Source organism: Eublepharis macularius, chromosome 6 (genome assembly GCF_028583425.1).
Source record: "Eublepharis macularius isolate TG4126 chromosome 6, MPM_Emac_v1.0, whole genome shotgun sequence".
NCBI lineage: Eukaryota > Metazoa > Chordata > Lepidosauria > Squamata > Eublepharidae > Eublepharis > Eublepharis macularius.
In genome coordinates this window covers 13,594,046-13,621,414 of record NC_072795.1, presented here as the reverse complement: position 1 = coordinate 13,621,414, position 27,369 = coordinate 13,594,046, and the positions used below count along the sequence as shown (strand labels likewise).

The following is a 27,369-nucleotide window of genomic DNA, read 5'->3' as shown; positions in this document are numbered from 1 at the left end:
AGGTGCCATGGTGACCTGGCACCTGGAATTGGTCAAGCAGTGTATATGTGTACAGTTTTATTCATAGCATCCATCTGCATCTCTGGCCCCTTTCGTGCACCTGCTGAGCTGCTTCTCTGCAGCCTTATCTGATAGAATCCTGAGGACTGTGTCCAGGTAACAACCCCGTAGGTAGATTGATGGCATGGATCTGGATGCTGCGACCCTTCGATTGGTCCTTCCATGTGTCAGTTGAGTGGTTCTTTGCCATCCAGTCTGCTCAGCAAAGACGACTGAGGCATGTGCCGGTGAAAGATGGCCTACACGCGCAAGCTGTTACTTGATTTAAAAGATCTTGGTTGACTTGTCAGGAATAAGCTTAACTCGTATCTGCATATGCTATACAAGCTATTCAGCATGAATAGAGTGAACCTCCCAGAAGTGAACTTCTCAGCTTCTCCCATTGTAGCCTGCTGTGCCTGCCCCTGAGATCGTATTAACAGCCCCCTGGGAACAGCGTGGAAAGGGGGCAGAATGTGGATCCAAATAATGCTTTATTTTTAGGTGATGCACATAAGTTTTTAGGAAACATCGTGGCCCTTCTGTTAGCTCACTTGTCCTCGTATTTCAGCGTTGAAATTGTGTGTTTCAGGTTGATTTCAACACTGAGGGCTAGAAACGTGCAGCTTTCCTGAGAAGTTTTTTTTAAAAAAATCACTGGGTTGTAATTTGTAATACAGTCTGCACAAATGCTTTTTGATTCCGTTTTGAGGTAATGGCGTGTCAGAAATCTAAACTGGGTCAAATCATTGTGGAGTAAAATCATGGTGGAGGTAGTTAATTGTTTTGGTTTTACGATTTTGCTTAAGCTGTCCCTTGATCTGAACCAAACTAGGTGCCTTTTTAGCTACGGCGGCAAACAAGAGAATGAAGATTGGATTCTTAGAACTGAAAAATGTAATCCTATTAGGATTGAGGCCTACTGTGTTAACACTTTTACTCAACAGAGTGAGAGAATGAAGCCTGCAAATACGAAGTCGGTTGCAAAAGCAAAATAAGACAGAACTGTAAAGCGGAGAATTATTACATCTTCCTTTGTTGTGCTTGCCTGCTGCATTCGCAGGACGGTCTGCATGTCTTAGCAAAAATGAGAAGTAAAATGTTCTGAAGATGTGAGCTTGCAGTGTGTTCTTCAGGAAATAATATTTAAATCTGAATTTGTTAAGGGCAAGCATAATCTGTTACAGCAGCTATCTCTGTCTCTGGACTTTTGGCAACAGTATGTGAACTGCAACTCTCTGGGGTTCGGCTCCAGTCTAAATTTCTCTGTAACAGAAGGGGAGGTGTATCTTCCGCCCGTTTCCTCTTCCTTCTGCAGAACCCAGATCTGCCCCTTGTGCCATTCTTGAGGGTCCCCTGACCCCCAAGAGCAACATTTTGGGGAGCTCAGTGGACTGCGGCGGAAGGCAGGACAGTTCTGTTCCACTGACCGAAAATGCCTTGCGTTAGTGGAAAGCCTGGGTCCAGGCCTGGATTAGGAGAGAAGCATTTCTGCTTCAAAAGGCAAAATCCATCTGCTCTGTTAGTAAATGTGTCAGATCTGCTACGTTGAGCTCAAAAAAAGCCAGGTCATTTGCTGAATATCTGTTGAAATGCCTAAATATAACCGAAGGCTGGAACATCTCATTCGCCATAGGCTGATGCAGCATTAATAAGGATACCTTCTGTTAAAGAAGACTTAATTTGTTCCTGCTATCTGAGGTTATAACTATCTTATTTATGTTGATATTGGAGACAACACGGTATAGTAGTTAGCTTCAAATGAGACCCAAGTTCAAATATCTGCTTTCTATTCGATGTTTGTTGCACTCTTGGCCCAACGTATCTCACGGTGTCCTTATGTTATTTTTCTAAACAAATTTTCTTGTATAAACTATTTCAGATCATCAACATGTATGGCGAACTAATAATGGATGCAGTTCCTGAAAAGGTAAGCGTGTTTTTAATGTACCAGTCGGCTGTATGGGAGTAGAAAAAAGTGGGATAAAAATCTTACTTTTGATAGAATGAAGAGAATGCTACAAAATACATTTTCCGTTTTTAAAAATATGTTGAGCGGGTTCCTAGGACATCATATCTTGCTGGTCACAAATTTGTTTTATGTATGGACTCTGCTGCAGAATACAAATAATAGTGTTGTGAGTCCCACAATGCCAAATAATAGTGGTGTGTGTCCCATAACACCTAGGTGCTTTCCATCAGAGTGTGTTGCTATAAGTAGAGTTATAGCTGTGGAAGCCGCTCTGGTGTCTGCTGGCTGCGCCATTGCCCGAGGTAGTGTGTTCTTTGCAGTTAACCATAGTCGCTTCCTTGGAGATCAGCCTGGTTTCATTTTGTCCTGGCCAAGCTGCTTCATGCTACATTAATGGGCCTCAGTAAAGGGTACAGCACCTTGGACTAATTTATGTCAGCAAACGAGAATATGGCAGAGAGCAAGGGCTGGAAGCTCTGTGTTTGAAAGGGTCACTGGAGGCAAAAACATACTGGATGGCTTAGTTTTCAAGCTGCCGCCTCTGTGATCTGCTTTTTGTCTTCGGGTGGTGCTTTTAAACACCGTTCATACATAAAAACAGTTGATACCCTCGTCCTGTGAGAACTTTGCCACCTTAATTAAAAATACTGTATTTGAATCTACTCTTAGACTCTGATGTGCCATCCAAGCCTCTTGCTTAATGCTTTCTGGGACTTTTTTAGTTGTCTACTACAGTCACTGTGATTTGTCAAAGCAGTCAGATGCTTAGTTGTCAGCATTCAGAGTCCTCTGAATTTGGAAATGCAGCTGATAGTAACTTTACAGTTTTGGTTTTGTTACTGTAGCTTGTTCTTGGACTCTCATACTTGTGACCTGGACTGCCTGCTTGCTGTTTCTCAGATCCAAATACTCATAACTGCTGTTGTGTGTGCATTTAGTTGTTTCCATTGACCCAAGTAAAAGCCATTTTGCCCACATTACCGGCACTAACTGTTGGTCTTTTCTTTGCACTAGGAAAACTATACAGTCTGTTTAATCCATGAATGATCTTGGGCACCGTAAAGAGTCATTGTGGCATTAGCTGTTGTGAAGTAGAGCCTGCTTCTGCAGATGCAGCTAGTGTTACCCCAAGTTGGCAGCTTGTGTGTCTGAGAATCACACGGATCTCAAGTTGGGGAACCCTGAGGAATTATTTGGGGGGGGGACAAAAATAGGCAAAGCCCATTCAACACAGTCTAAATTCTCAGGGGCTTGAGCAGGCAGACACCTTCATCTCAACATTTGCCCATGTATATATTTGAGCTGCACGTAAAAGATAAGAAATGATTAAGTTTGAACTGGGACTGTGGATTTCTATTCTCTTAAAGGTGTTAGATTGGCTTAGCATACCAGCCGTTGCTATTGTGCTAAGCCACCTTGTATTCATTTGAATTTCAAATAGAAATACCTCTAACTTAATCATATCGACAATACATCGACAATACATTAATCATATCTCTTGAACGTTTCAGCCCCTTGGCACCAGTCTCTGCCTTTGTATATGTGTTCATCTAGGCAAATCTGCCAATAATACTCAAATACTCAGTGTAGCGTTTAGCATGTTCCACTAGCTCCTTGAGTAACCCAGTTTAAAATCCCACTCAGCTATGAAGTTTGCAGAGTAAACTTTGGTCTGTGTCTAACCTGCTTGCTACCAGGGCAAAATGGAGGAGAGCGGGCGCAGTGTTTACCTCTCCGAGCTCCTGGGTGTGTGTGTGTGGGGATGGTGATATAACGGCTCAGTAGGAAACTGAGGAAAACGCATCATCCATCCGGAGAGGTCGACAAAAGTGTATGCTGCAATAACATTGTTGTCACAAGACTGTAATGCAGGCATTCCTCCTGGACGTTGTTTAGTATTGAAGGCACTGATTGTCGGTTTGGTCAGTGGAGTCATTTTCTGCCTTGTCTCCGCAGGTTCATTTCTTCAACAGCTTTTTTCATAGACAGCTGGTAACCAAAGGATATAACGGGGTTAAACGATGGACTAAAAAGGTACGCTCTTTGGAGCTGAAAATCTCAGGCATGTGCAAAATGTTGGGATTGTTTTTAAGAATGACTGTGAAACGAACGACGTTTCCAAGGGAGAACAGGTTGGTAGTTTTCTTAAATGAGTTGTTTCAAAAGCATAGCACCTCTTACTGTAGAAGCCTAAGGACCACGATGGTGAAAGTATTTCACCATCGGCCTCCCTCTTAGTTGACATCTCAACATTGTGCCCTTGTGCCCTGAGGCCCGATAGACACATTCTGGGTTCACTCCACGCAATACATCTCCTTTTTTTACAGAGTTAATCTTGTTGTCCAGACTGTAGTTTTATCAGCAAGAACAGATAACTACTGCAACCTATATAAATATGCAACATTAACTTTGCATAATGTATCTTCTGTTAAATAATTACTGAGGTGGCAGAGTTGAGTAAGAGCATGTGTTTTGCATGCAAAAGGCATCAGGCTCCATTCCCGGCACCTCCTGTTCAAAGAATCACTGTGATAGATCATGTTGAGAGAGATCTCTTTAGTCCCTGGAGAGCCGCGTTCCCTCTGGTTTATGGCATTTTCATATTTCCGCTAGACTTGCTTGTGCAGCGCAGTATCAGGTGGGTAGCCATGTTGGTCTGCAGTGGAAGAGCAAAATTCAAATCCAGTAGCACCTTAAAGACCAACAAGATTTTCTAGGATAGTAATCTTTCGAAAGTCAGGCTCTCTTCATCACATCTCCATTCCTACTTGTATCTAATGAAGGGAGCTTGACTCTCGAAAGCTCATACCGTGGAAAATCTCGTTGGTCTTTAAGGTGCTACTGGACTTGATCGCTGTCAGCCCAATTATTGTGCATATTACACTCACCTTTCACCAAGAGCAGAATGAACAAGACCTGTGCAATCCAGGGTTAGTTTACTAAACAATTCAGCTAGATCAAACATCTTAAGCAGGGTTGCAGCATGGAGCAAAATGCTCTTCCCCTTAGCAAAACTTCCTTGGAAGATTGCTTCTCACACCAGATACTAAACCCTGTCCATGGAATTATTGCTGCTCGCCGCCGCCGCCGCCTCTCTCGCCGCTGGAGAAGGAAGCCGAGAGGAAGGAGGACGAGAGGAAGAGGCTGGGACGGGGGGGTGGGGGGCGGCTGCAGCAAGAGTGCCGCTGCCGCCGCCGCGCCCCAGCCTAAGAGCATCCCCCCCACCACTTTCCAGGCTCCTCGAGTCCCTCGCGCTTGGGAACAGCGGCGGCCGGGCGAGAGGAGCCCTCCTCCTCCTCTGAGCGACGGGAAGGAGAAATGCCTACATTTCCCGTCAAACCTTGAGGCAATTCAACCCAGGTTGAATTGAGGGAACTCGTCTCGTCTGTTTCGGCTCTTAGTCTCTTAGTGTACTGCTGACCTTCTTGTGTATAAAAAGATACCACAAATCAATCTCGGAGCCATACAGAAAAGCTTTTGGATTCAAAGTCTATAGTATTTTCTGGTGGGTTCTTAAACCGCAAGTGAGCCTCGATGTAGCTTTTGCTTGCAGAAAGTTCTTGCTGGAGACCCAGGTACATCTGAACAGTCCCATCTGCATGGGTTTAAAGGCATACCCAAACAGTGCTCTCATACTGGTTTCCTCACCCCTTTGAGATGCAGCTGTCCTCTGGTACCTCCACGTCTGCAAAAGTGATCACTTCAATAGCCACCATAGGTCAACCTCCTTCAAGTTCTTTTCAGATTTTAAAAAAAAATTCCAATCCTCTTTTGTTAAGTGTTCATTAAAGCAGGGCTTCATAATTTGAGAGGCACAGTTCTGCTACTTGGAATAGGAAATTAAATTGGATTTTGTTACTTCGCTTGCATATTAGAACGCTGCTTTGTACTTCTGTGCTGTGTCTGGGATTCTGAATTCCGCAGCAGACATGTGTTTCAGCCGACTGGATTTTAATTAAACTGAGAGTGTGTGTGCTTGTTTCTTTTCACCCCAGAATAAGAACATTTTTTCCCCTTTGCAGTAAAGTGCTTTTACTTTATCCCCAAGCTTCCGATAACTGGCTGCGGTGACTTTTTTGTTCAGTTTGCGCAACCTGAGACAGCAGAGTGACAAACTCTGAGCTTCGAATCGGAATGCCTTTGTCGTGAACTTGGCTGGGCGGCTTCTGGCCTCCTGCTTCCGTCAGATGAGGCTCTTGCTCATCACTTGTCGCAGGGACCCAGTCGCTAGGATAGCTTTGAAAAGAAGCCCTGTACCCCAGCCGTGGTTTTCTGCTTGTAAAAATGAAAGGCGGAGCATTGCTTTACCTTGTATCCCTCCTCCCCCAGTAAGCGATAATAGCAACCAACTTAACAAGGCCGGTGATGGAAAGTACCCTCAAATCGCAGCCTGTAGGGTTTTCAAGGCAAGAGACATCCAGAGGTGGTTTGCCATTGCCTGCCTCTGCCTAGCCTCCCTGGGCTTTCTCTGGTGGTCCCCCATCCAAGTACTCTCCAGGACTGACCCTGCTTAGCTTCTGAGATCTGAGGAGATCAGGCTATCCTGGGCCATGTTGTAAGATTACACCAAGATAGTGCATGTGGTGTCTGTCCTTAGAACGATTTTTAAAAATGCTATGCTGGCATTTGCCCTGCCATTTCTGCTTGAATCTGGAAGTCATAGCCAAGGTGGACCAAGGAATTGTAGGTTTCCTGTGCCCTAAGCACATACTGGCTTCACGCTGGCTTGTATTTTATTTTTGTTAGCTAGTCATACTCAGTTATATCCAGCAGAAGGAATTCTGTTTGTTCATTTATATCTCCTTTTTCCTTCCCAATCGGGACCCTCACAATAGTCTGCCCTTCTCTATTTGCCGATACAAGAAGGGCCCCGGTCTCTGTCTTCACATGAGCAATGCCCGGGCAGTGGATGTTTACCCATGTCAATTCATTGACACTAGATGTCACAGTAGATGATAGATGGCTGGTGAAGACGGCAGGCCTGTGTCTTGTTCTTCCTCTTTTAACTTCAAAGGATATTAAGCATCAATAGGGTGTCAATGGTTGTTCGCAACACAATAGAGCCAGAGAAACTTGCAATGTGATGACCTGCTTTGAATATTCTTAGAGGTGGCAAGGGGGGGGGGGGCGGGGAGCCTAAAAGTATTCTGTGGCCTACCAAGAATCTTTGCAATGCCTCATTTATCCTGAGTTGATGGCTGACCAAGGACTGGAACATGAGATCCTGTTGCGTCATCTCTGACTTTTCCGGCATTCAATTTAATGCCTGTAGTTTTATGTACTACTGCCTTGGGAGCAAACTGCAAACAGCTACTTCTGGGCAAAATTGTATGCTGTGGCATGGGAATTTCAGTGTGAAGATGTCATGTGTGTTCTTTGTAAAGCTAAGAATATTTTCCAGCACTTACTAAAAAATGCATCGCTTTTATGCAAGCGTTTGCAAGGAAACAAAACAAATCCACTAAAGCACAATTAACTAGCAGGTAATAAGGATAATGCACTCCCTCCCAATACGGAGTCGTGCACAACCAGTTCGAAGAAATAATGAAGCAGGAAGCCAAAAAGCAAAGACTGCAAACATTTTTTTTTCATTAGTTTTGTTGGACACAAGTCCCAAAAGCTCAGGGAGCATAGCCTTCATTCGGTGCTGAAAAAAGAGCCGAGGTGAACTCCCTTTAGGAGGGAATTCTGTTGTATGCCCTGCACAACACCCCAAACAATAATGTACAACTGTAGGGTTGTCTCTCTCCGCTGTTCTTGAACGTTTACCAGCCTTGTGTTTTGGAGGGTGTAGAAGGACTCACAAGTCAGTTTTAACACACAACAAATGTGCAAGCTTTCAGATTCTCTAGAATTTGCTGCTCTGTGTTAATTAATTTATTTATTTATTTATTTTATTTTCGACTTTTATTCCACCCTCCCCACATTTCCAGCAGGCTCCCCACATTTCCAGCAGGCTCAGTTCCCTTTAGCTTTTACTCTGGTTCTGCAGGGAGAAGGGGTAGTTATATAACCTCTCTCCCTGTTATGCTGTCTGCATGCAAGGAGTTTTGTTTTCTGCGTTAGCATTCAACAGCGGTGTGCCCTTTTTTGCCATCTTGTTCAGCTGCATGCGCTGACCCAGGCTCATGTGCAGACACCCCCCCCCCTTACATCTCCACATTTTTTATTTTATTTATGTCATTTATATTCCGCCTTTTTCACTGAGACTCAAGGCGGATTATATAGTGTGAGATTAGTACAATCAATGGTAAGGACAAGAGCAGCCATTTCCATACAGTGTCAAGAACATTTCCATAAACAATGTCATTGGATAAATGAACACAAGTTTACAAAGACATAGTATTAGCAAGGATCCAATATGAGGTTGAAAAATTGCTGAAACAGAACATAATCAATTCTGGGACATATTAAACAACATGAAGCACAGGTAGTATATAGGAGTACATATTTAAAGCAACAGATAATATGTAAGGCAACATAATGGTGAAATCTATGGTTCCTAACTCATTAGCGAAACTTCTGGGACCCCTTTCCTACAATACCGTTCTCTTCGCTGAGAAAAAGGCCTTTTTGAATAATTCAGTTTTGCTTTGTTTGTGGAAAGCTAGGAGGGTGGGAGCTCTCCTGACCTCTTCAGGCAGGCCGTTCCGCAGGGTAGGGGCCACCACAGAGAAGGCCCATGTCCAGGCTGCTGTTGATTTCACCCATGTGCAGGCTGGCACCTGCAAGAGACCCTGTTCGGCTGAGCCACGCTGCTGTGGAGGGACATAGGGAGAGAGGCGGTGCTGTAGGTATGCTGGACCAATCTTGATTCAACATAATTATGATGATGATGATGATTTATGTCATTTATAGTCCACCTTTTCTCAATGAGACTCAAGGCAGATTACATAGTGTGAGATCAGTATAATAAGTAGCAAGGACAAGGGTGGGCATTTCCATAAACAGTGTCATAGGGTAGATGAATACAAGTTTACAGAGACATAGCATTAGCAAGGATCCAATACAGGGTTGAAGGATTGCCGAAACAGAACGTAATCAGTTCCAGGATTGACATTAGACAACATGAAGCACAAGCAGTATATACGAGTACATATTCAAAGCAACATAATGGTGGAGCCCATGGTTCCCAACTCATTGGCGAAACATCCGAGACCCCCTCCCTACAATACCGCCCTCCTATTAGTGAAACATCCGAGACCCCCTCCCTACAATACCGCCCTCCTATTAGTGAAACATCCGAGACCCCCTCCCTACAATACCGCCCTCCTATCTGAGTAAAAAAGCCTTTTTGAATAATTCAGTTTTGCATTGTTTGCAGAAAGCCAAGAGCTTGGGAGCTCTCCTGACCTCCTCAGGCAGGCTGTTTCATAGGGTAGGGGCCACCACAGAGAAGGCCCGTGTACGGGCTGCAGTTGATTTTGCCCATGTGCAGGCTGGCACCTGCAAGAGACCCTGTTCGGATGAGCGAAGCTACCGTGGAGGGACATAGGGAGGGGGGCGGTCCCATAGGTATGTTGGGCCAAAGCCATGAATAGCTTTGTATGTAATAACCAGTACCTTGAATTGAGCACGGTAGCTGATAGGTAGCCAATGGAGTGACTACATATGATTATATCATATGCAAGTTATATTGTGTTAGGTTTTTTAATAGGGCCTATAATGATGATGAAATTATCTGAATTTCTAAATAAATTGCGCACTCCCTGGGACTTCCTGAGCCGCTGAGTATCACTGCAGTAGTAGTTTGAATCCATCCCTAGGTGTAGATAATAAGTAAATATATAACTTTATTTTCCCAGATTGAAATGTTCAGAGAATGTGGAACTGAAATGGCCTGAGAATGAGGGGCTGGGGGGGAGTGCATGAGTGTATTGCTAATCTTGAGTGGTGGAGTTCACTTGTCTATCAGGGAAGTCCTGCCAAGCCACCTCTGGTTTCTTAACATTGTGTGCAGAACCACCAAAGAATGCAAGGTGGATTCTGAGGTTTCCATAAGCAGGATTGTGATTTTGTTTAAAGGAAAAATCCCTTTGTGTACACACCTAAGTGCACAAACCAGTGTCAGGCAGAGGAAGTCAACACTCATTTTGTTCTCACTTTCATGGGGAGGTTTCTAGTCCTCATGATCTGGGGGAGAAATTCTGGAGAGGATGGGCAGAGCTGTAGGGAAGGCAGAATCCCAGTTTCTTCAGAAGGCGAGTGCTTAAAAGCAGTGGGTGAAGAGGCACAAGCTGATCCCCTGATCCCCCCCACCTTTACATTAAGATATTCCTTGTGGAGGCCCATATGCTTGATGTCCAAGTTAGTGTAGTTTCCCCCTCTTTGGGCCATCATGCATAGGTGTATCAAAATACCTGCCTTAGAGAGTGTTGGGGAGAGACTTGTGCTAACCCTCCGCTGCTCAGTTTGCAGCACCAAACCCCGATGATAACAAATCAAGGCTCGGTCTTGCTCAGTTCTCTCCTCCCCACATCTTCTGTCTGCAAACACGAAGGCTAAAAGCCAAGAACATCAGCACCGCCGAATCTCCTGCTTAACACAGCCTGTGTGCTGTACTCAAGGCCGGAAGCCATGGGGGTGGAGGTGTCAATAGAACTGTTGATTTGTTTAAAGTAGCAGCCCATTTTTTATTGAGTCCTAGGAATCCACTTTGCATTCCCTGGCAGTTTTATGTGCAGCATTAAATATTTAACACACGCAGTCTGCCTTGCCAAAATGTTTGTCCCTACCCATTAAGCTGCCATTCTCATCACTTGCCCAAGGCTGTTTCAGTCTCTCCAGATGCCCTCCAGTTCTTCACCAAGGGGTAGAAGCTGAGTGGCCTTACTTCATTGGCTCTTGCTGCATGTGTGTGTGCGGGCCTTATAGAATTGCTAATGCCATGCTTAAAATCCAGCACCACTATGTCGCTCGCTGTCCAAAATAATGATTTTTGAAGAACTCAGTGTACGTAGGGTATTCGCAAGGAACTGAAGCATCTTTGCAGCAACCGGCTGCCATCAAAAAAGTTGCATCTGAGAAGGGGGCTGAAAGGACTGTATCCTCAGTTGCAAGTAGAGGATCGCTTTTATTGCTCCCTACAGTAAAACAAATGCAGCAGGTGTTGTGGGTTGGGCCAAAAGGTTTTCTCCCTCCCGCCTGCTTCCAAAGTCCTTTGCTTCCTGCAAGCAGGTGCTTTAAAAACTGCTGCCAGAGAGACTGCAGAATGGGTAAGCTGAGAATCTGAGGAGGGGGCTTTGGGCGAGGAATAGAAGCAAAGACACCTCAAACCCCCCCCCCCATTTCTGCATGGCCTCAGCACTCTCTCATCCCAGCACCTGGGCAGTTGCAGAGAGCAGAACAAGCCCCACAGCAGCCAGCCAGGAAAAGAGCAAGCCAGCCAGTGTTCGGCGGTGGTGGTGGTTTTACACCCCTTTCTCCACGATCGGCTCGCTCTCTTGCCTGAGTTGCTGCGCCTTCTGTTGAGGACAGAATGGGAAGGCGGAGAGGGAAGCTCTTCCCTTCACTCCAGATAACATCAGGGCTGTCGCTGGTTGAGCAGTGGCAGGGAAAGACATGCACAGTGGCACTCTGGTAATTAAAAAAAGGTTAGTCATCATTACATATTTAATATTAATAGTTGTATCTTAATTAATCTGTGTGTTTAGTAGGGTGTGGTGTGCCAGGCCTACAGGAGTCATGTGGCTCTTTTGGTTGATGCAAGAATAAAAAACGATGGTAGAGTGGGAAAAAAAGTTACTTTATTCAAATATGCTGCCCCTGCAACTTTCGCTGATGTTTCTTCAGGGGATCTATAATAATATCAATAGAAAATATGCAGTTAAAACACATTAAAAGACCGTAACACTGAACATGTGTAGAGCGTGTGTGTGTGCAGAGAGTGTGTGTTTGCGTATGTTATGTGCCATCAGGTCACTTCTGATTTATTGCAGCCCTATGAATGAATGCCCTACAAAATGTCCTGTTTATTGACAGTCTTGCTCAGGTCTTGCAAACTGAAGGCCGTGGCTTCCTTTATTGAGTCAAGCCCTCTCATTTTTTGGCTTCCCATTTCCTACTGCCTTCCACTTTTCCTAGCATTATTGACTTTTTCGTAGAGTCTTGTCTTCTCATGATGTTTCCAAAGTATGATAGCCTCAGTTTTGTCATTTTAGCTTGTAGGAAGAATTCAGGCTTGATATGATCTATAGCCCGTTTATTTGTCTTTTTTGCTATCTGTGGTCTCTGCAAAACTCTCCTCCAGCACTGCATTTCAAATGAATCAACTTTCTTCCTATCGGCTTTCTTCACTGTCCAACTTTCATAGCCATACACAGTAGTGGGGAATACCATGGTTTGAATTATCTTCGTCTTCAGAGAGACATCCTTATCTTTAAGGATCTTTTCTAGTTCCCTCACGGCTGCTCTTCCAGGTCTCAATCTTCTGATTTCTTAGTTGCAGTCTTCCTTTTGGTTGCTGAGTATAAATATACCCAGAACCATAAATCCGTGGAATATTATAAATGTGGTACACATGCAATGCAAAGATGGAGGCAGGGATCTTAAAATAATATTAAGAACTTTAGCAAGCCATGCGATTTCCACATCGACGCTTTTTCAGAGAGTGTATGTAGTGTGCTGGTCTGACTCAGTCTTTTATCTCATGAGAAACAGCCATCTGAGGCTTTCCTTTAACCCATGAGGGACCAGGGCTGTCAATGTAAGAATCCGCTTGGCCTCTTTTTTTTAATAGCCCTTTATCCCTCTGGCATTCCGATTTGAAAACATAAAAGTTGTTGAACCGTGGTTTTGTTCTAAAAAGTATTGAACCAGGAGTACCTTTTTCTTTTTAATTGAAACTTTATAAAATACAAACATACAAGGAACACAAGATGTCGCAAAATGCAAATTACAAACAACACAAACAATATATAGCGCAATGAGTTACAAGAGGTCATAGCTGGTTCATTAGAGGTTACAGAGAGAAAGTGTCCAACATGAACAACCTTATCGTAGTAATACAGTGTTTAATGAAAGCACAGGAAAACCTACACATTTGCATACATATGAAAGAGTTTTAAACCTGGTAGGGAACTGTTACTTTCAAGGTATTCAAAAAATGGAAACTATTTCTCCATGAAATTTGTAGTTCTTGGAAAGTGCTCTACTTGATAAACTTTATCATATAATTTCTCCGAGATAAAGTGATCCCAAATTTTGGTGTGCCAGTTGTCAATTGAAGGGACGGATTTCGATTTCCAAAGAGCAGCTATAGCACACTTGGTGGCCACTAGTAATGTAGTGATTCCGCACACGTTGGATAATGCACTTTCATTGCACTTTATCAGTCATTTGAGGTGGATTTTTTGTTCCACACACAAAAAAATCCGTTCCAAATGATCTATAGTGAGGATTGGAAGTGCATTATCCAACGTGTGTGGAATCACTCATGTGGCTATAAGGTCTTTTCTTATCGTGGGTATGTGGGCCTTACATTTGTCCCATTGGTCTAAAAGAAGAATTTCTGGTAACGAAGGGACGTCGTAACCCTTAATTTGTCAGATTTCATTAAGGAGCTCTTTAAGTACCTTTTCTGTTTTTTAAAAAAGATGAATATTACTTTTGTGTTCTGCAGTGCTCTGGCATTCTTTTGGTTGGCGGTAATTGCGGTTGTGGCTCTCCATGAGCCACCAAGTGTGTGCCACTGACTCACATGCCAGCGTATTTGCAGCTTGGGCTGTATAGAGCTTATGATTGTGCGTTGGGTTGGTTAGCTGCCATGTATAGGACATGGCAGCAGTCTGGGTTGCTGAACCTGAGCATATAACCACTCTGTTGCCCCATGTGTCTCAGTGTTGTTTACTTTGACTGGCAACAGCTCTCTGGGGACTTGGGCAGAGAGATCTCTTTCCACCGATGTTTGCTTTCTGAGTTCCTTCAATTGGAAATACTTCTGAGGTCTTCTGCATGCAAAGCAGATGCTCTGTCTGAATCCAGCCCCGCCACTTCCTTCTACAGATGAAGGTCTCTTCCATCACTTGCTGTCTGAGATCCATTTTGTTAGAAATGCCAAGACTTGAACCTGAGACCTTCTGCATACAAAGTTTGTGCTCTGCCACTGTGCCACAGCGTCTCCCCAAGGAAACACCTCTGTCCACGTAAGCTCCAGTGCTTGAGAGAGTGGGGAAGTCTTGTTTCAGTAGACTTCTTTAGCTTGGCCTCTAGCACCGGTTAAATGACTAAATCAAAGCTAATGGTGCTGTTAATGTTTTTTTTTAAAGGTAGGATGGTAGAGGTCAGTATACTGTAAACCACCTTGAATAAAGAGATTTTTTAGGAAGGCAGGTTGTTTCAGGTATAAATAGCAGCTGTGGACTTCTCAGTGTCACCTTGCATTAGAGCTTTCAGAGTTCAATTTGCCTTTCGCCTTCTGCTTACCCTGGATTTCCCATCTTGCATTTCTGAAATCCAGTAGAAGGAGGTTTCAAAACTTGCTCATGCCGGAGCTTAGGGGATCGCAAGTGTGAAGGCTAGCCATGCCAGGGTCTTCCAGTTAAGAATCTAACTGGTCTCCCACACCCCCAAATCCTTTTCTCCTGGTCTTCTCATGTTCATCCTTTAGCGGACACTTAACGCCTCATCTCTGCTCTGTCTGTCAACAATGTTGATTAGCTGTGCCTTTCTAGAATTCCTCAAGGCTTACTTTACTTTTTTTTTTTTAAAAAAAGGTCTCTCCTTAACCTGCCTCTCTGCTATCCTCTTCCTCCTTTCCTCCCTCACTGGTCTGTTCAACAGGCTAGAATCAGCAGCAGCCGAGCCAGATGCTGCTTCTGAACTCTGTTCAACACTTGGATGACCGCTATAGCATCATAACCAAAGAGCACTTGAAGTGGTGGCTTCCTTTGGCCAGATAATGTGCTCCTTGGAGGCCCGGATGTGGCACTCTTGTGTGAGGTTCTGCCACAGTGGGGATGTGCTTTTCCATTTGGCGTCCTTGAACTGATCTCAGCAGTGCTTTGATTTATAGCCACCATTTCTCGAGGGCGAGGGCTGGAGTCTGACTACGCCACCCTCTTTGTTCCTTTTATCATGTCAGGACACTGTCCTTCCTCTAAGGAGTTCAGGGTGTTGAGCGGGTGCGGGGAGATGTCATCGTCTCTGTGCAACATTTGTGAAGCTGAGATGTAGTGGTAAATTTCCCGATGGAGGCAGTGTCTAGGACCAGGAAGACGGGTAAATGTATCTAACCATCCTGCAGTTAGCCTTTCTCCAACCTAAGGAGCTTTCCTCAAGAGCAAGGATTGAGTCCGGTAACACCTTAAAGTCTAACAAGATTTCCAAGGTATAAGCTTTCAGATGTCGAAGGGAGCTTTGACTCTCAAAAAGGCTTATTGCCTGGAAATCTTGTTCGTCTTTAAGGCGCGATTGGACTCAAATCTTGTCCTTCTGCAGGGCAACATGGCTGCCCACTTGAAACTTCCTGCAACTTGTTACTCCAATGAAAGAGCCACTTAATGTAGAGGAAGGCTCCTTCGCTTGGAAGAAGGCTTCAAACATGAGCCAAAAGGAAAGGTGGGATATCTGTTAATAAATAAAGCTTTGCTCAGTGGTGTGGTAGGAACTACCCCAGGGTTCCGTGGCAAATCTTTTTTATCTGCTGTACTGGTCTTGCAAGTCTATGACAAGCAGAGTCAACGTCTTGGGCTGTGCCAACAGAGACACATTGGTATCTGATTCCACAAATCAGTCTGTCAGACATGACAGATCCGTCACACCCACTGTCACACTAGCTCCTAATTGCCACCCAGCCCCATGGTGCAATAGTACAGGGATGGAGGGAATGGAGTCTCATAGCATGTCGGCAGGCAGTTGTGCTAAACACATGGCTTAAACGTGTGCCGGAGAAACATTTTCAAGTTTGTAAAAAGGAGGGAAGAAACAGCTTTTCGTTTTTCTCCTCCAGCCTCACCCGCATATTAAGTATAACACCATTTGCATGATTCATGTAGCCAAGCAGTTTTTGGTGACTTTGCTTTTCTCTGTCAGGTGGATCTCTTCAAAAAGACCCTCTTGTTAATTCCCATTCATCTGGAAGTCCACTGGTCCCTCATTACTGTGAATCTCCCTAACAGAATTATTTCATTCTACGACTCTCAAGGCATTCATTTTAAGTTCTGTGTAGAGGTAAGAGGTGTGTTCTTATAAAGTGCTTTTTGTCTTTTTCAAAACAAGAACTGGGCCATCATTTCATAGAACTGTCAATTGCAAGTTTTGCGTATTTTTCATCTGTTAATCTCTGGACTGCCCTTACCAAAAACAGCGTATTAATTCTCTTCCATTGGTGCAGGGTCTGTTGCCCAGATCATTAGAACTGAAGCCTGTTTTTGAGTGGCACAACTCCCCAAGCAGTTGTTAAAGCGCAGTCGATTCCATCTTAAAAGAGGGCAGAAGAACTTTGTCGGTTAAACTAGAATCCACGAGCAGGATGCAGTGCAGAAACTCACATTTTCCCACCCCCAAAGAAATTCAGAATCACAACACCTCTCCCACACTTGGAGGAACATCTAGGTTATAAAAGTAGGGTAGAGAAAGGACAGTGCTAAGCCGATGCTGGGACAGGTTGTGGCGGTGCTTCTGCCTGAATTGCCTGCCGTCTTGGTATCCCCTAACCTGTAGAGCCTCTGGCCAATGACCGTGTTCTCCCTGACAAAGAACGTCCTTGTCCCAAAGACTCTCGCTTGCTCTTTCTTCGTCTGCCCAAATCCCCTTCTTCTTACAACCCCAAGCCCAGGCTTGTATAATTAACCCTTCTTTGACCTATCCCCAGCCTTGCTCTAATTAATACTTCTCATGTATGAAAGGGGCAACTCCTGTCTGCTTTTTAGGCCCATCCTAAATGCATTTCGGTCACCTTGTGCCTTTGTTTTATCACTTTTCTATCCCACCCCCTTGTTAGTGCACTTGGCATATCAACTAGCCTAGGCTGAGATGAGTGCATGGTGAGCTTCCTGAACTTACATGTAAAGATCCTGACCGAATGGGGATTTAATTCCGTGTTTCCTAACTTTGACACCCCACTCACTGCATCTAGGTGCCTCTCTAAGGAAGCAAGATAAAACAAGAGTCCCGGAACACCTCCAAGATGAACAGTTTATTCCAGTTTAAGCTTTTGAGTCAGAGCTCACTTCATCAGATGTATTAAGTATAAATCCTTTTAGGTAATTTTATGCCTGAAATTACAAGCAACAGAAAAGCGTTGGAGAGAACAGTTTAAAACAAAAGCCCTTTTGAGAAACCAGCCCATTCAGAGTGAACCACTCCCAGTTGTTAGGCAGAGGAGGAATAACATAAAATGAGATCTAATCAAGGTTGTTGTAGGGTGGGTTTTTTCCCCCTGTGCCCTCAAGTTGCGGCCAACTTAAGGTTTTCAAGGCAAGGGATGTTCAGAGGTGGTTTGCCGTTGCCTTCCTCTGCATAGCAAACCTGGCCTTCCTTGGTGGTCTCCCATCCAGTTACTAACCAAAGGCGAGCCTGTCTAGTTTCTGAGATCTGACAAGATGGCGCTTCCTAGACCATTCAGGTTAGGGGAGTATAAAGGTATAGCTGACCAATTTAGCATCTGTAAGGGTCATGCTGAGTTGTTAGCACCTATAGTGAGTGAGGGAAGAAACTGAAGTCCTTGTCCAGACCTTCGGAAGCAATAGCGTTGAAGCTTTTGATGAATCCTGATTCAGCACTTTCGCATTGGATTCTCCCTTAAAAGATCCTTCGTGTGAGAACTGACTCTTGTTTTTAATCCTCTTAAAGAACATTCGGAAATACTTGCTGACAGAAGCTAAAGAGAAGAACCAGCCTGAGTTTCTTCAGGGTTGGCAGACTGCTGTTACAAAGGTAAGCGGTGTGGGTGGACTTAGGGGCAGCTTCTATAAGGCAGAAGGGGCTACGTGTATGTCTCAGCTTTTCCGCTGAGCCACATGGCAACTGCTACAGGGTGGAAAAGGGTTGCCAGAAGCTTTGCATGTCATGATGCGTTTGCTTCTGTGCGAGAAAGTTCTCTTAAGCACGGGCGAACTGCTCCCAGGGTAATTCTGTTAACATGTATTAGCTGTGCGTTGAAAAGTGGGTTGGCGTAGAGTTTCACATCTTCTCTCTGCTGAGCACAGAACTGGCTAGCTGCTCCGTCACTTTGCAGAACTGATGGTTCCCATGCCGCAGTCAGGCTGTGCAGTTTTCTGCATACTTTGTGGGTTCCCCCAGGAAAATTCCCCAGGAATTCTAAACAGGTTGGGCTCCCCTTTCCCAGCAATCTCTCTCAAGTCCTTAACAGCTCTTAATAGTGTTTATGTAACGTTCCCTTTTGCTTCTAAGTCAGGAATAGGGTACTCAGATTCCCCTCTGAAGTTCATGCCGCAGAGATGGATAACAACAACAACAACATTCAGTTTATATAACATTCGATTTATACGCTGCCTTTCAGGACAACTTAATGCCCACTCAGAGCCGTTTACAATGTGTGTTATTATTATCCTCACGACAATCACCCTGTGAGGTGGGTTGGGCTAAGAAGAGCTTCTAGGAGCTGTGACTGACCCAAGGTCACCCACCTGGCTTCAAGCGGAGGAGTGGGGAATCAAACCGGGCTCTCCAGATTAGAGGCCTGCTGCTCTTAAATTGTGCTCAAAACATTGATTTATTCACAAGGATGGGAGCAACTGGCTTCAGAGCAAGAGAGCTCATACAGTTTACACTTCCAGCTAACAAACACAAACTAAACCAACTTGCACAAATATCGGAGGGGGGGGGCGGAGCAAAGTGTTCCATTATAATGGAATATATATACCCCAGTTCAGAAGGTATGAAAGCTCATGCATGATAAAGGGAAACTGGGCATGATAAAGGGAAACTGGTTGAAATTTATCCTACTGGCCCTGACATCTGAACTGGCAAGGGTATTTATTGTGATGAATCCCGTGAGTTTCCATCCCTGTCCCAATAAGGCTTTCGTTTCCCAAAGATGGGCTGTTCCAGTAGCAGCACTGGTGAAGAGAATACGCTGTGAAAGGCCCAAAGGCCCTCTTTCTTCTTTCCTTCAGAGACAGCCTTAAGGAGAAGATCAAGCAGAGATGGGACTATACTGTGAATTTATTGTGTCACGTGCATAGGAGAGCATCTTGCTAGCCATTGCTACCAATGAATAGAAACAAATGCCATAGTCCCTTCTGTAGCATCTTTGAATGTTTTGCAATGCGCTTTGTGGTCCCTCACCTCATGCAAACTTCAGTATGATCAGTGGCTTCCAACAGGAAATGGGCACGAACTGAAATAAGAAACAAAGTTTGTCACAAACTAGGCTGTTTTTTCGTTCGCGAACCGGCAGTTTGTTAGAGGGCATTTCTGACAACCTGCGATGAACTGCTATAATTTTTACCCTGGTTCGTTTGGTTCGTTTTTCAATTCATCACTGCAGACAGCCTGGCGCCAATCAATCAGTTTCCTCAGCAAGGAGGGGGGGCTTTCTGCAGACCTTCTGCTGCCCTGGAAGTGACATTTTCATGAACCAAATGAACCGGTTTGCAAACTGGGCAATTTCATGATTGTTCGTGGTTTGTGAAACGCAACGAACCACGAAGCGCAATGAACTGCCATTTTCTTGGTTCATGCTCATCTCTACTCCCAACCTTCTTCATATGGTGAACCACAAATCCAAACTTCATTTGTATGGTGATCCATCCAGGGCTGACGCAAGAGCCTGAGAAGGAGCTGGGTGGGGCACCCAGTTGAGGAGATGTGGGAAGACGGCAGCTATTGGCAGAGGTGGGTGGCAAGTGGTTCAGTGTAGTACATCTGCCACAGCAGGTAGGGGGCAGTGATGCACTGCAGGGAGCTGGGCAAGAAGTTGGGATGCTGAAGGAGCAGCACCAAGACATAGCCTATGCTTACACACATTTCTTTCCCTCCTCCTCTCGTTTTTCTATGCGCTGAACAGCTCCCACCTACTGTCTAGCCTTCCCCCCCCCCTTTTTCCAGTGACTATGGTTATGTTACTAGTTGCCAGACAGCTCCCCCTCCCTTTATTGTCACAAAGTGGGAGGGCGAGGCGAGAATGGGGGAAGCCGGAAAGGAAGAAGAGGAGAGAAAGAGAAGCATGCAAAGGGCATGGCTGGCCTGCGGCCCACTTTCAGAGGCTCTGCAACCCGCTTTTGGGTCCTGACCCACGGGGTGGGAAATGCTGGTCTAAGTGCCGAAGCCAGGATGCTTCGAAGCTGTGGGTGACCAACGGTCAGGTGAAATGTTCACCTTTTGGCTACCGAGGAACAACATTATCATGAAATCCGAGTCCAATGTGGAATCAGGATTTGGAGAAATCGCTTCAGCGTTTGGTGGAGTGCTGCCTCCCCTTCCTTTGCACAATAAACTTTTATCTGCTACTGTAAAGGTGAGAGAAAGAAGAGGCAGAGAGTCGTGTTTGCTCAAGACCTGTTAAGTGTAACGGCTTATCTATGGTTCAGCTGCGTGTTACAGTACAAGCAATCATCCTGAGCAGGCGACGTGCTGCATGTTGGGATGGGGTGAGGAATTAAACATTGGGCAGATGCTGTAAAAGTGGAGAAGGATGGCTTTTTCCTCCAGCGTGATGGAGCCTGGCATATTACTCCCAATACGACAGCTACTTACAACCGAATGTCATCAGGCGGTGATAAAAGGGAACAACTTGCGAGAAGTGCAAAGGGAGAGGTTTTTGTGACTTGCAAAGCCGTCTCCTGTAATAGCTTTGAAGACATAAAACGGGTCATTGAATATCAGACAGCCTCCCGTTGGCTTCCCGCTCACAGTGAGACGTCTCGAAGCTTTATTTCCGTATGGAAGTAGCTCTCCCCACCCTGACTCTATTCACCTCCTTTGCACTGGTGACTTCTACACCAGCGCAGAAGAAGAGGGCAGTTTGAGATCTAGGATGCAACCCGGTTTAACCCAAGAATACATTCGGAGGATGTGTATTCTTGGGTTAAACCGGGTTGCATCCTCCGAATTCTCCTTAGATAAGGAGAATTCGGAGGATGTGCTGATACGAGACAGAGAACTGAGAGAACCATTTTAGTTGTCAGGAAGCTTTGGGGTGAGTGTGTACGTTAAATGTTGAGGTATCCACTGGAAAAAAAAATGCAAAGGTGTAAACGCAGCAGTCTTTGCAGCTGTTTATATCTTGCAGGAGCTGGGATGGGGGGCAGCTGTGTGAGCTCTGGGGGTGTGGCTGCCATCAGTCAAGACTTGGCAACTAGGTTGCCCCTCACTCTGGCTCCGTGAGTTTGAGGCTGTTGAATGTGTCAGGCTGTTGTGACGCAGCCCCAAAGTGCTTCCTTCTCTCCCTTCACCAGTCGCCCCAGGAGAGGACGTGCCAGGAGGACGTGTGGCGGTGGTGCTCAGGCTTAAGTCCATGGTGCTGAGCTGCTTCCTGGATCTCCTGGGCAGTTGTTGCTCAATATATTTTCCTTGCCTGGCTACCTTTTGGAAGTAAAATATTCTGGGCACCCAGGTGGGGAAGCTTGAGGAAAGGGGCCTCTTCCCATTTAGCCAACAAGCCCATCTACATTACTCACATTAATGTAAACTTACGTGTTTTATGTTAAAATGCTTGTCCCCCAGCATCTTTCCACCCCCAAGAAGGAGCCCAAGGCAGTTCACTTACTGCAGCAAAGACAATAACAGTTTAAAAATAAACAGGTACAAAAATGTGGGTATCGTCATGCAAAGAACTAGGGGTATGCACCCCCCCCCCCAAATCTGGGAAATCCAGTGGTATTTTTCTGCCCGTGCGAACCAGGTTGGAAAATATCCTCTTATTGGGAACAATGGAGAGTGGCGGAGAAGCTTGTTCAGGGAGCACTTGGGTAGTAGGGAGCTTCAGTTTGGTTCTGTTAAGTTTTCTGTGTGTTGAGCTTGCATTTGGGAGCGTGCCTTGGCCATGACGTTCTCGCACCTGTGTCTTTCATCCGCGGGGGTCAGCTTTGACTTTTCCCCCACAAAAGAAACAAATGGGATGGCTGGGCACCCTGTACAGAGGCCCATAGTATTGGATGCTGGGGTCCAATCTTCCTGAAACCTGGTGGGGGGGGGTCTTCAGAGGACAGCCAGGAATAGGCGCTTTTCAAATTTGGTGGATTTTGGATTAAAAATGATACCCCCCCCCCCCCCCGCAAAATAGTTGGGAACTACTTTTTCTTTCCTGGGAAACAGCAAAGGAAACAGCCCATTAATCATTCCCAAATTAATGCACATCTATTTGTGTTAGAAATTCAGATACCCGAATTGGATCTGGGATTCTCTATCGTCATCCGGGAAAGTTGTATTTGCCAAATTGGCAAAAATGTGGCTTCTTTCCCAAATCCTGGACCCAATTGCACCCCCTTACAAAGAACCATTAATCTGTGTAAGTGTCTCCCAACCTCAGTCATTTTATCTCCCCCTTCCTCCAAGGAGCTCAGGGTAGCGAACGGCGTTCTCCCTTTCCCAATCTTGTCCTCACAACTCTGTACGAGCAGGCTTATTTAATGTATTTAAGGCGCTTGTTTTAAATTGAGCATTTCCTCCCAATTAGCGCCATCAAGGCGGTGACCGATTAAGAAATTAAAAACCAACTTTTAAAAACAACACATTGCTGTAAAACCCACGATTTAAATCAGCGATGAGGATAGTCAGTGAGAGTACGGCAGATGAAACAAAAGCTGGTGGAAGATTATGAGTGAGCGGGGAAAATGAAGGGAAGGGAATTGCTCAGTTTTGGTGCCACAAGACCTCCTCTCAGGTTGCCACCCATCTAGCCTCAGGTGGTGGGGCCCACAAAAGAGGGCTGACCGCAATGGTCGGGTAGGTTCATATGGGGGTCGGTGGTCCTTATGTTATGCAGGCTGCGTAGGTTAGGCTGAGCATGACTAATCCCAGGTCACCCAGGGATATTCATGCTAGAGTCAGGATTGTTGTGAGTAGCGTAGGGAGAGATGATCTGTATAGTACGTGAATGTCTGAAGGGTTTTAAAAGTTAGAAGCAGTGCTTTGGGTTGAGCCTGGAAAGAAGTGGCGACCGATGTTTTTCAGAGCTCAGGTAATATTAAGATTGCCTCGCTTGAGCCAAAACTAGGCAATTCGTGCGAGCTTCTGTGATGTCTAGGAGAGCAGCGGTACGTAGAGTCCATTGCAGTAGTAGCACATGTGTGGGTTTGTCAGACGGCAAGTGACTTCTGTGGCCTAGTTTGTGCAACTGCCTTGGAATGCCTTTTTGTAGCTCTCGGGGTTTGTAGAAATGAGTGATAGAAATCGGGGATCCCGTAGAACAGAGCCTAGAAACAAATGTCCCTCTAGGCTGGAATGTCTTGCTTTGCACGCACCAGCCTGAGCGCAGGCGTGAAATAAATTATTCCTGTGTAGGGCAGATAGCAGCGTTCAAATATTTACTTAAAATAATTGAGAAGGAACCATACTGTCGGTCATTAAATTTTTTCGCTGTTGGGTTGAAAGATGTAATTGCTTTTCTATTATAAAATACGTCGTTGTGTTAAATTACTCCAGCCAAGCCATACAAGGATCTGAGGGCCTCTGAAGGCAGAGACCTTGGCCATACTCTATGGCCACGTTTTGTTGCTCCTGTGCACTTCGGAGGAACTGGGTTCACATAAAAATGAGCCAATTTCCCTTGGAAGGGAGAAAATATACAGGTTAGGGGTGGCATTGCTCTTTTAAATAGGGAATTGGTATCTACAAGAGGGGAGAGAACCTTCCTTCATTGGAATTGAAGCGAACACCCTCCCTTTCTTTGCATGTCATTGAGGGGTTTGCTGTCTCCTCTTCCTCCCAGCATACTAGGCAGAGACTCGTCCTTTCTGAACAGTATTCCTAGGGTGGGGTGTACAATTGCTGCTCTTTCCTCCCTCTTGGCTTGGTTAGAAGCTCCAAGTAAGCAGTGAAGTTGGAGGGTTCTGGTGGGGACAGGTGTAATAAGCAGGCAGGTAGCTGCTGAGTGAGCTTGAGGTCCCTTCCCCAGTTGTCACAGTTGGGAAGAATGAGAGGGGTATTTATTTACTTCATTTATACCCTGCCTCTCTCCCAGTGAGGACCGAAATCTGCTGTCGTCGTTCTCCTCTGCTCCATTTTATTTGACCATGAGGCAGCATCCCGCCCTGTCTTATGCAGGGGTGACAGTCCAAAGGCGGGAAGGAACAGCAGTGACATGCCACTGTCTAAACTCCTCTGGGCATCTTGGAAGTGGCCGGTGGGGATTCTGGGTAACTCCTCGTGTCAAGAGGCGAAGGACAACACTCTGGCTTCTGTCACAAGTTGAAGGATTAAGGTCCTAGTTTTCCCCGTCGCATCTTCAGCCAGGGACAGTCAGCTTGGTCCCAGGACAAAACAGATACTGTCCTCATTTTTTAAAAAATTTGTTTGTTTGTTTATTATTTTATAATGCACCTTTCTTGCTGAGATCCAGGGCAGATTACACAGTGCAAGAGAATACAATATAATCAACGGCTAGGATATTCACTGAGCAAAATACAATATAATCCACAGTTCAGACATTCACTGAACAAATGAAGTAGGGTAGGATATCAGAAACTTAGAAATTGGAAACGAGCATGAAGCTGAAATACAGAGATGAAACCTTTCTGAATCAAAGTGTAACTAATTAACATGACTTCTGTTAGCAACATGGAAACTATCTAGTAGGAGTGTATCTACATCAGCAGACAGTACCCAGTAGCATAGTCTGTAGTCCCTGTCCCTTACCAAGGCATCTTTCTGAGCTATTTCTTAGGACTCAGCCCTGTAATCTGAGTAGACAACCCTCCTGAATAATTCAGTTTTGCATTTCCTTTCCTAACCTCCTCAGGCAGGCCATTCCATAACGTGGGGACTAGTGCAGATAATGCCCATGTCCAGGCAGCTGTTGATTTTGCCCCACTCCAGAGTGGTATCTGCAGAAGCTCCTCTCCAGATGAACAAAGCTGCCATGGTGGAACGTAGGGAGGGAGGCAGTTGCACAGATAGGAGGGAGGGGTGAAGGCTGTGAAGGGCTTTGAATATGGTAGCTATGACCATGAATCGAGCCCAGGAGCTGATGGGTAGCCTGTGGAGTGACTGCAGAATGGACATTAATATGCAGGTTCCATCTAGCTCCTGAAAGTAAAAGAGCTGCAGTGTTCTCCACTAGCTGGAGTCTCCGAGTTGACTTTGGGGGGAGACCTATGTAGAGTGCATTACAGTAGTCTAGTCTCAGCGTTACTGTGGCATGAATCCAGGTGGCCATATCAAGGTTAGGGGGCCATCTTCCAGGCAGGTCTGAGTTGGAAGAAGGCCCTTTTTTTTTTTTTTGCAGTAGTGTTTACTTGCTTCTCGAGCAACAGCATTGGATTCAATATAACCACTAGGCTTTTAACTGAGTCAGCCAGGGTCAATTGAACCCCGTCAAAGGTCAGAAGCACAGCGTCCTTCAAGATAATCAGCTTGTCCAATCGGCACCACTTGTGTCTTGTCTGGGTTCAGTTTCAGTTTGTTTTCTTTACAGCATCATCAGAGGATTTGGATAGCAAGATAAAGAGCTGGGTATCCTCTGCACCTTGATGGCCAATCTTCTGTTTCTAGTCTTTTTTTAAAAAACTTTAAATTTAAGTACAACCCCCAGCAGTTTTGGGGTGACAGTTGTCTGAAAAGCAGGATTTAAATATAATAAAAGTGCCCAGTAGGGATTTGCGAAGGAGAGAAAGGGCAGAGGGAAAAGTGGGGGAGGGGGGGTTCCCATTGGAGTTCCTAGTGGGAAGCCCAGGTCCATCTCGGCTTAACTCTCTCTGTGTTTAATTCCTTCTAGTGCATTCCACAACAGAAAAACGATAGTGACTGCGGAGTCTTTGTGCTCCAGGTAAGGAGCGGAGGTGGGGGGACACCCTCTCACTTCTCTCCCCTCAAATCTTAAAAAAAAAAAAAAGATTTTGCTTGTGAAACTGCTGGTCCCCGTTTAATAACATTTGTGTTTTTTCTGTTCTCTCCGCAGTACTGCAAGTGCCTCGCCTTAGACCAGCCTTTTCAGTTCTCCCAGGAAGACATGCCTAGAGTGCGAAAAAGGATTTACAAGGAGCTCTGTGAATGCCGGCTCATGGACTAAATTAAGAAAGGAAAAAAAAAAAAGAGAAAAGCAGCAGCAAACCAACAACAACAACAAAACCCTACGACTCCTTTGGCATTTTGAAGAGCCCCAGCTGATATTTGTACTTGAATTTTTTTTATTTTTTTTTTGGAAAAACTTCCATTTATTTCAAGTGAGTCTCGGGCTGAGCGGTGCGGCCAACGTAATTACCTCAAACTTTTTTCTGACATCCTCCTTAACTGGCAAGACCTGCCACAAAATATCCCCAAGTGTCAGTTTAGTTCTCTCTTTTTTTTCTAACGTTCTTTCCTGTATTTAATATTTATTATCTAACGCATGCGCGTAGACAAAGCATGCAACTAAAAAAGAAATTACAAAACTGTAGAATTTGGTGCACCTTTGAAGCGTAGCTAGAAATGACGAGAATAATGCAGGTTAAAACTTTTTTTTTTTTTTTGGTCTGAACATAAACGTGCATGATCCAGTTTTCTGATGCAATAACGCTTTGAATGTAGAAAACCAACCCCGATGCCATAACAGCAGCTAGAACCTCTTTCTTTCTCCCCTTTAAACTTAACTCCCCCGTCCCCATTGTGACTGTCTTTTCATTCTGTATTCCCATGAAAGTTGGAAGAAAAGGGATATGTTGGACACTGGCCTGTCTCTTTAGTTTGTGGAAATCCTATTAAAGAAAAGCTGAAGTCATTTCACTCTTTTATTGAGCGCCTACTAGTTCACCACGTTCCTACAGTTTGAAAGCAATCCCTTGTACGAGACGCACTTCCATACTAATAAAATATGGAGATGTTCGTTAAATTGGATTTGGTGGTCTTCCTTATGGGGCCTGTCCTCAAGTGACTCGTGGGTAACATGGCAGTGATGGCGTTTCATCCTTGCTCTCTCCTTCTCCTCTTGGGCTGATGGGGTGTTGTCATCTTACTCCTGCTACCGAAGCCTACTCACACCTGCAGATCCTTGTGTACATCTATCCTGTGCGGAAGCTTAATGTCCATGCAGTCTCCCTGCTTCCTTTCTTGCCTTGCAAGTCTGCCTTTTGTCCTTCCAGGATTAAAATGGGTGCAATCACTTCTCCCGGGCCTGGAGTTAATCTTACAAATGAGCTTGTGGACGGATCGAGTTTACCTGGTGCACTGGTGCAATGTGTGAGCTTCTATTTGAATGTCCCTTTTTAATCAAAAATAGGTGCTGAGGTGTCATTGGGAAGGGTGGGGGGAGACACGGG

The 27,369-nt window shown here is 45.1% G+C and overlaps 1 protein-coding gene across 2 annotated transcripts in view; it reads left to right on the top strand.

The window, feature by feature from the left end:
- The window catches only part of SENP5 (SUMO specific peptidase 5), a 52,392-nt gene extending 25,468 nt beyond the window's left edge, over nucleotides 1-26,924 (top strand). For both annotated transcript variants that reach the window (XM_054984256.1, XM_054984257.1), the window contains exons 5-10: nucleotides 1,922-1,969; nucleotides 3,968-4,045; nucleotides 16,043-16,180; nucleotides 17,804-17,887; nucleotides 25,851-25,901; nucleotides 26,034-26,924. In XM_054984256.1, the coding sequence (XP_054840231.1) occupies nucleotides 1,922-1,969; nucleotides 3,968-4,045; nucleotides 16,043-16,180; nucleotides 17,804-17,887; nucleotides 25,851-25,901; nucleotides 26,034-26,144 (510 nt within the window). In that variant the 3' untranslated portion in view covers nucleotides 26,145-26,924. The remainder of the gene's footprint in view (nucleotides 1-1,921; nucleotides 1,970-3,967; nucleotides 4,046-16,042; nucleotides 16,181-17,803; nucleotides 17,888-25,850; nucleotides 25,902-26,033) is intronic.
- The last annotated feature ends 445 nt before the right edge of the window (nucleotides 26,925-27,369 follow it).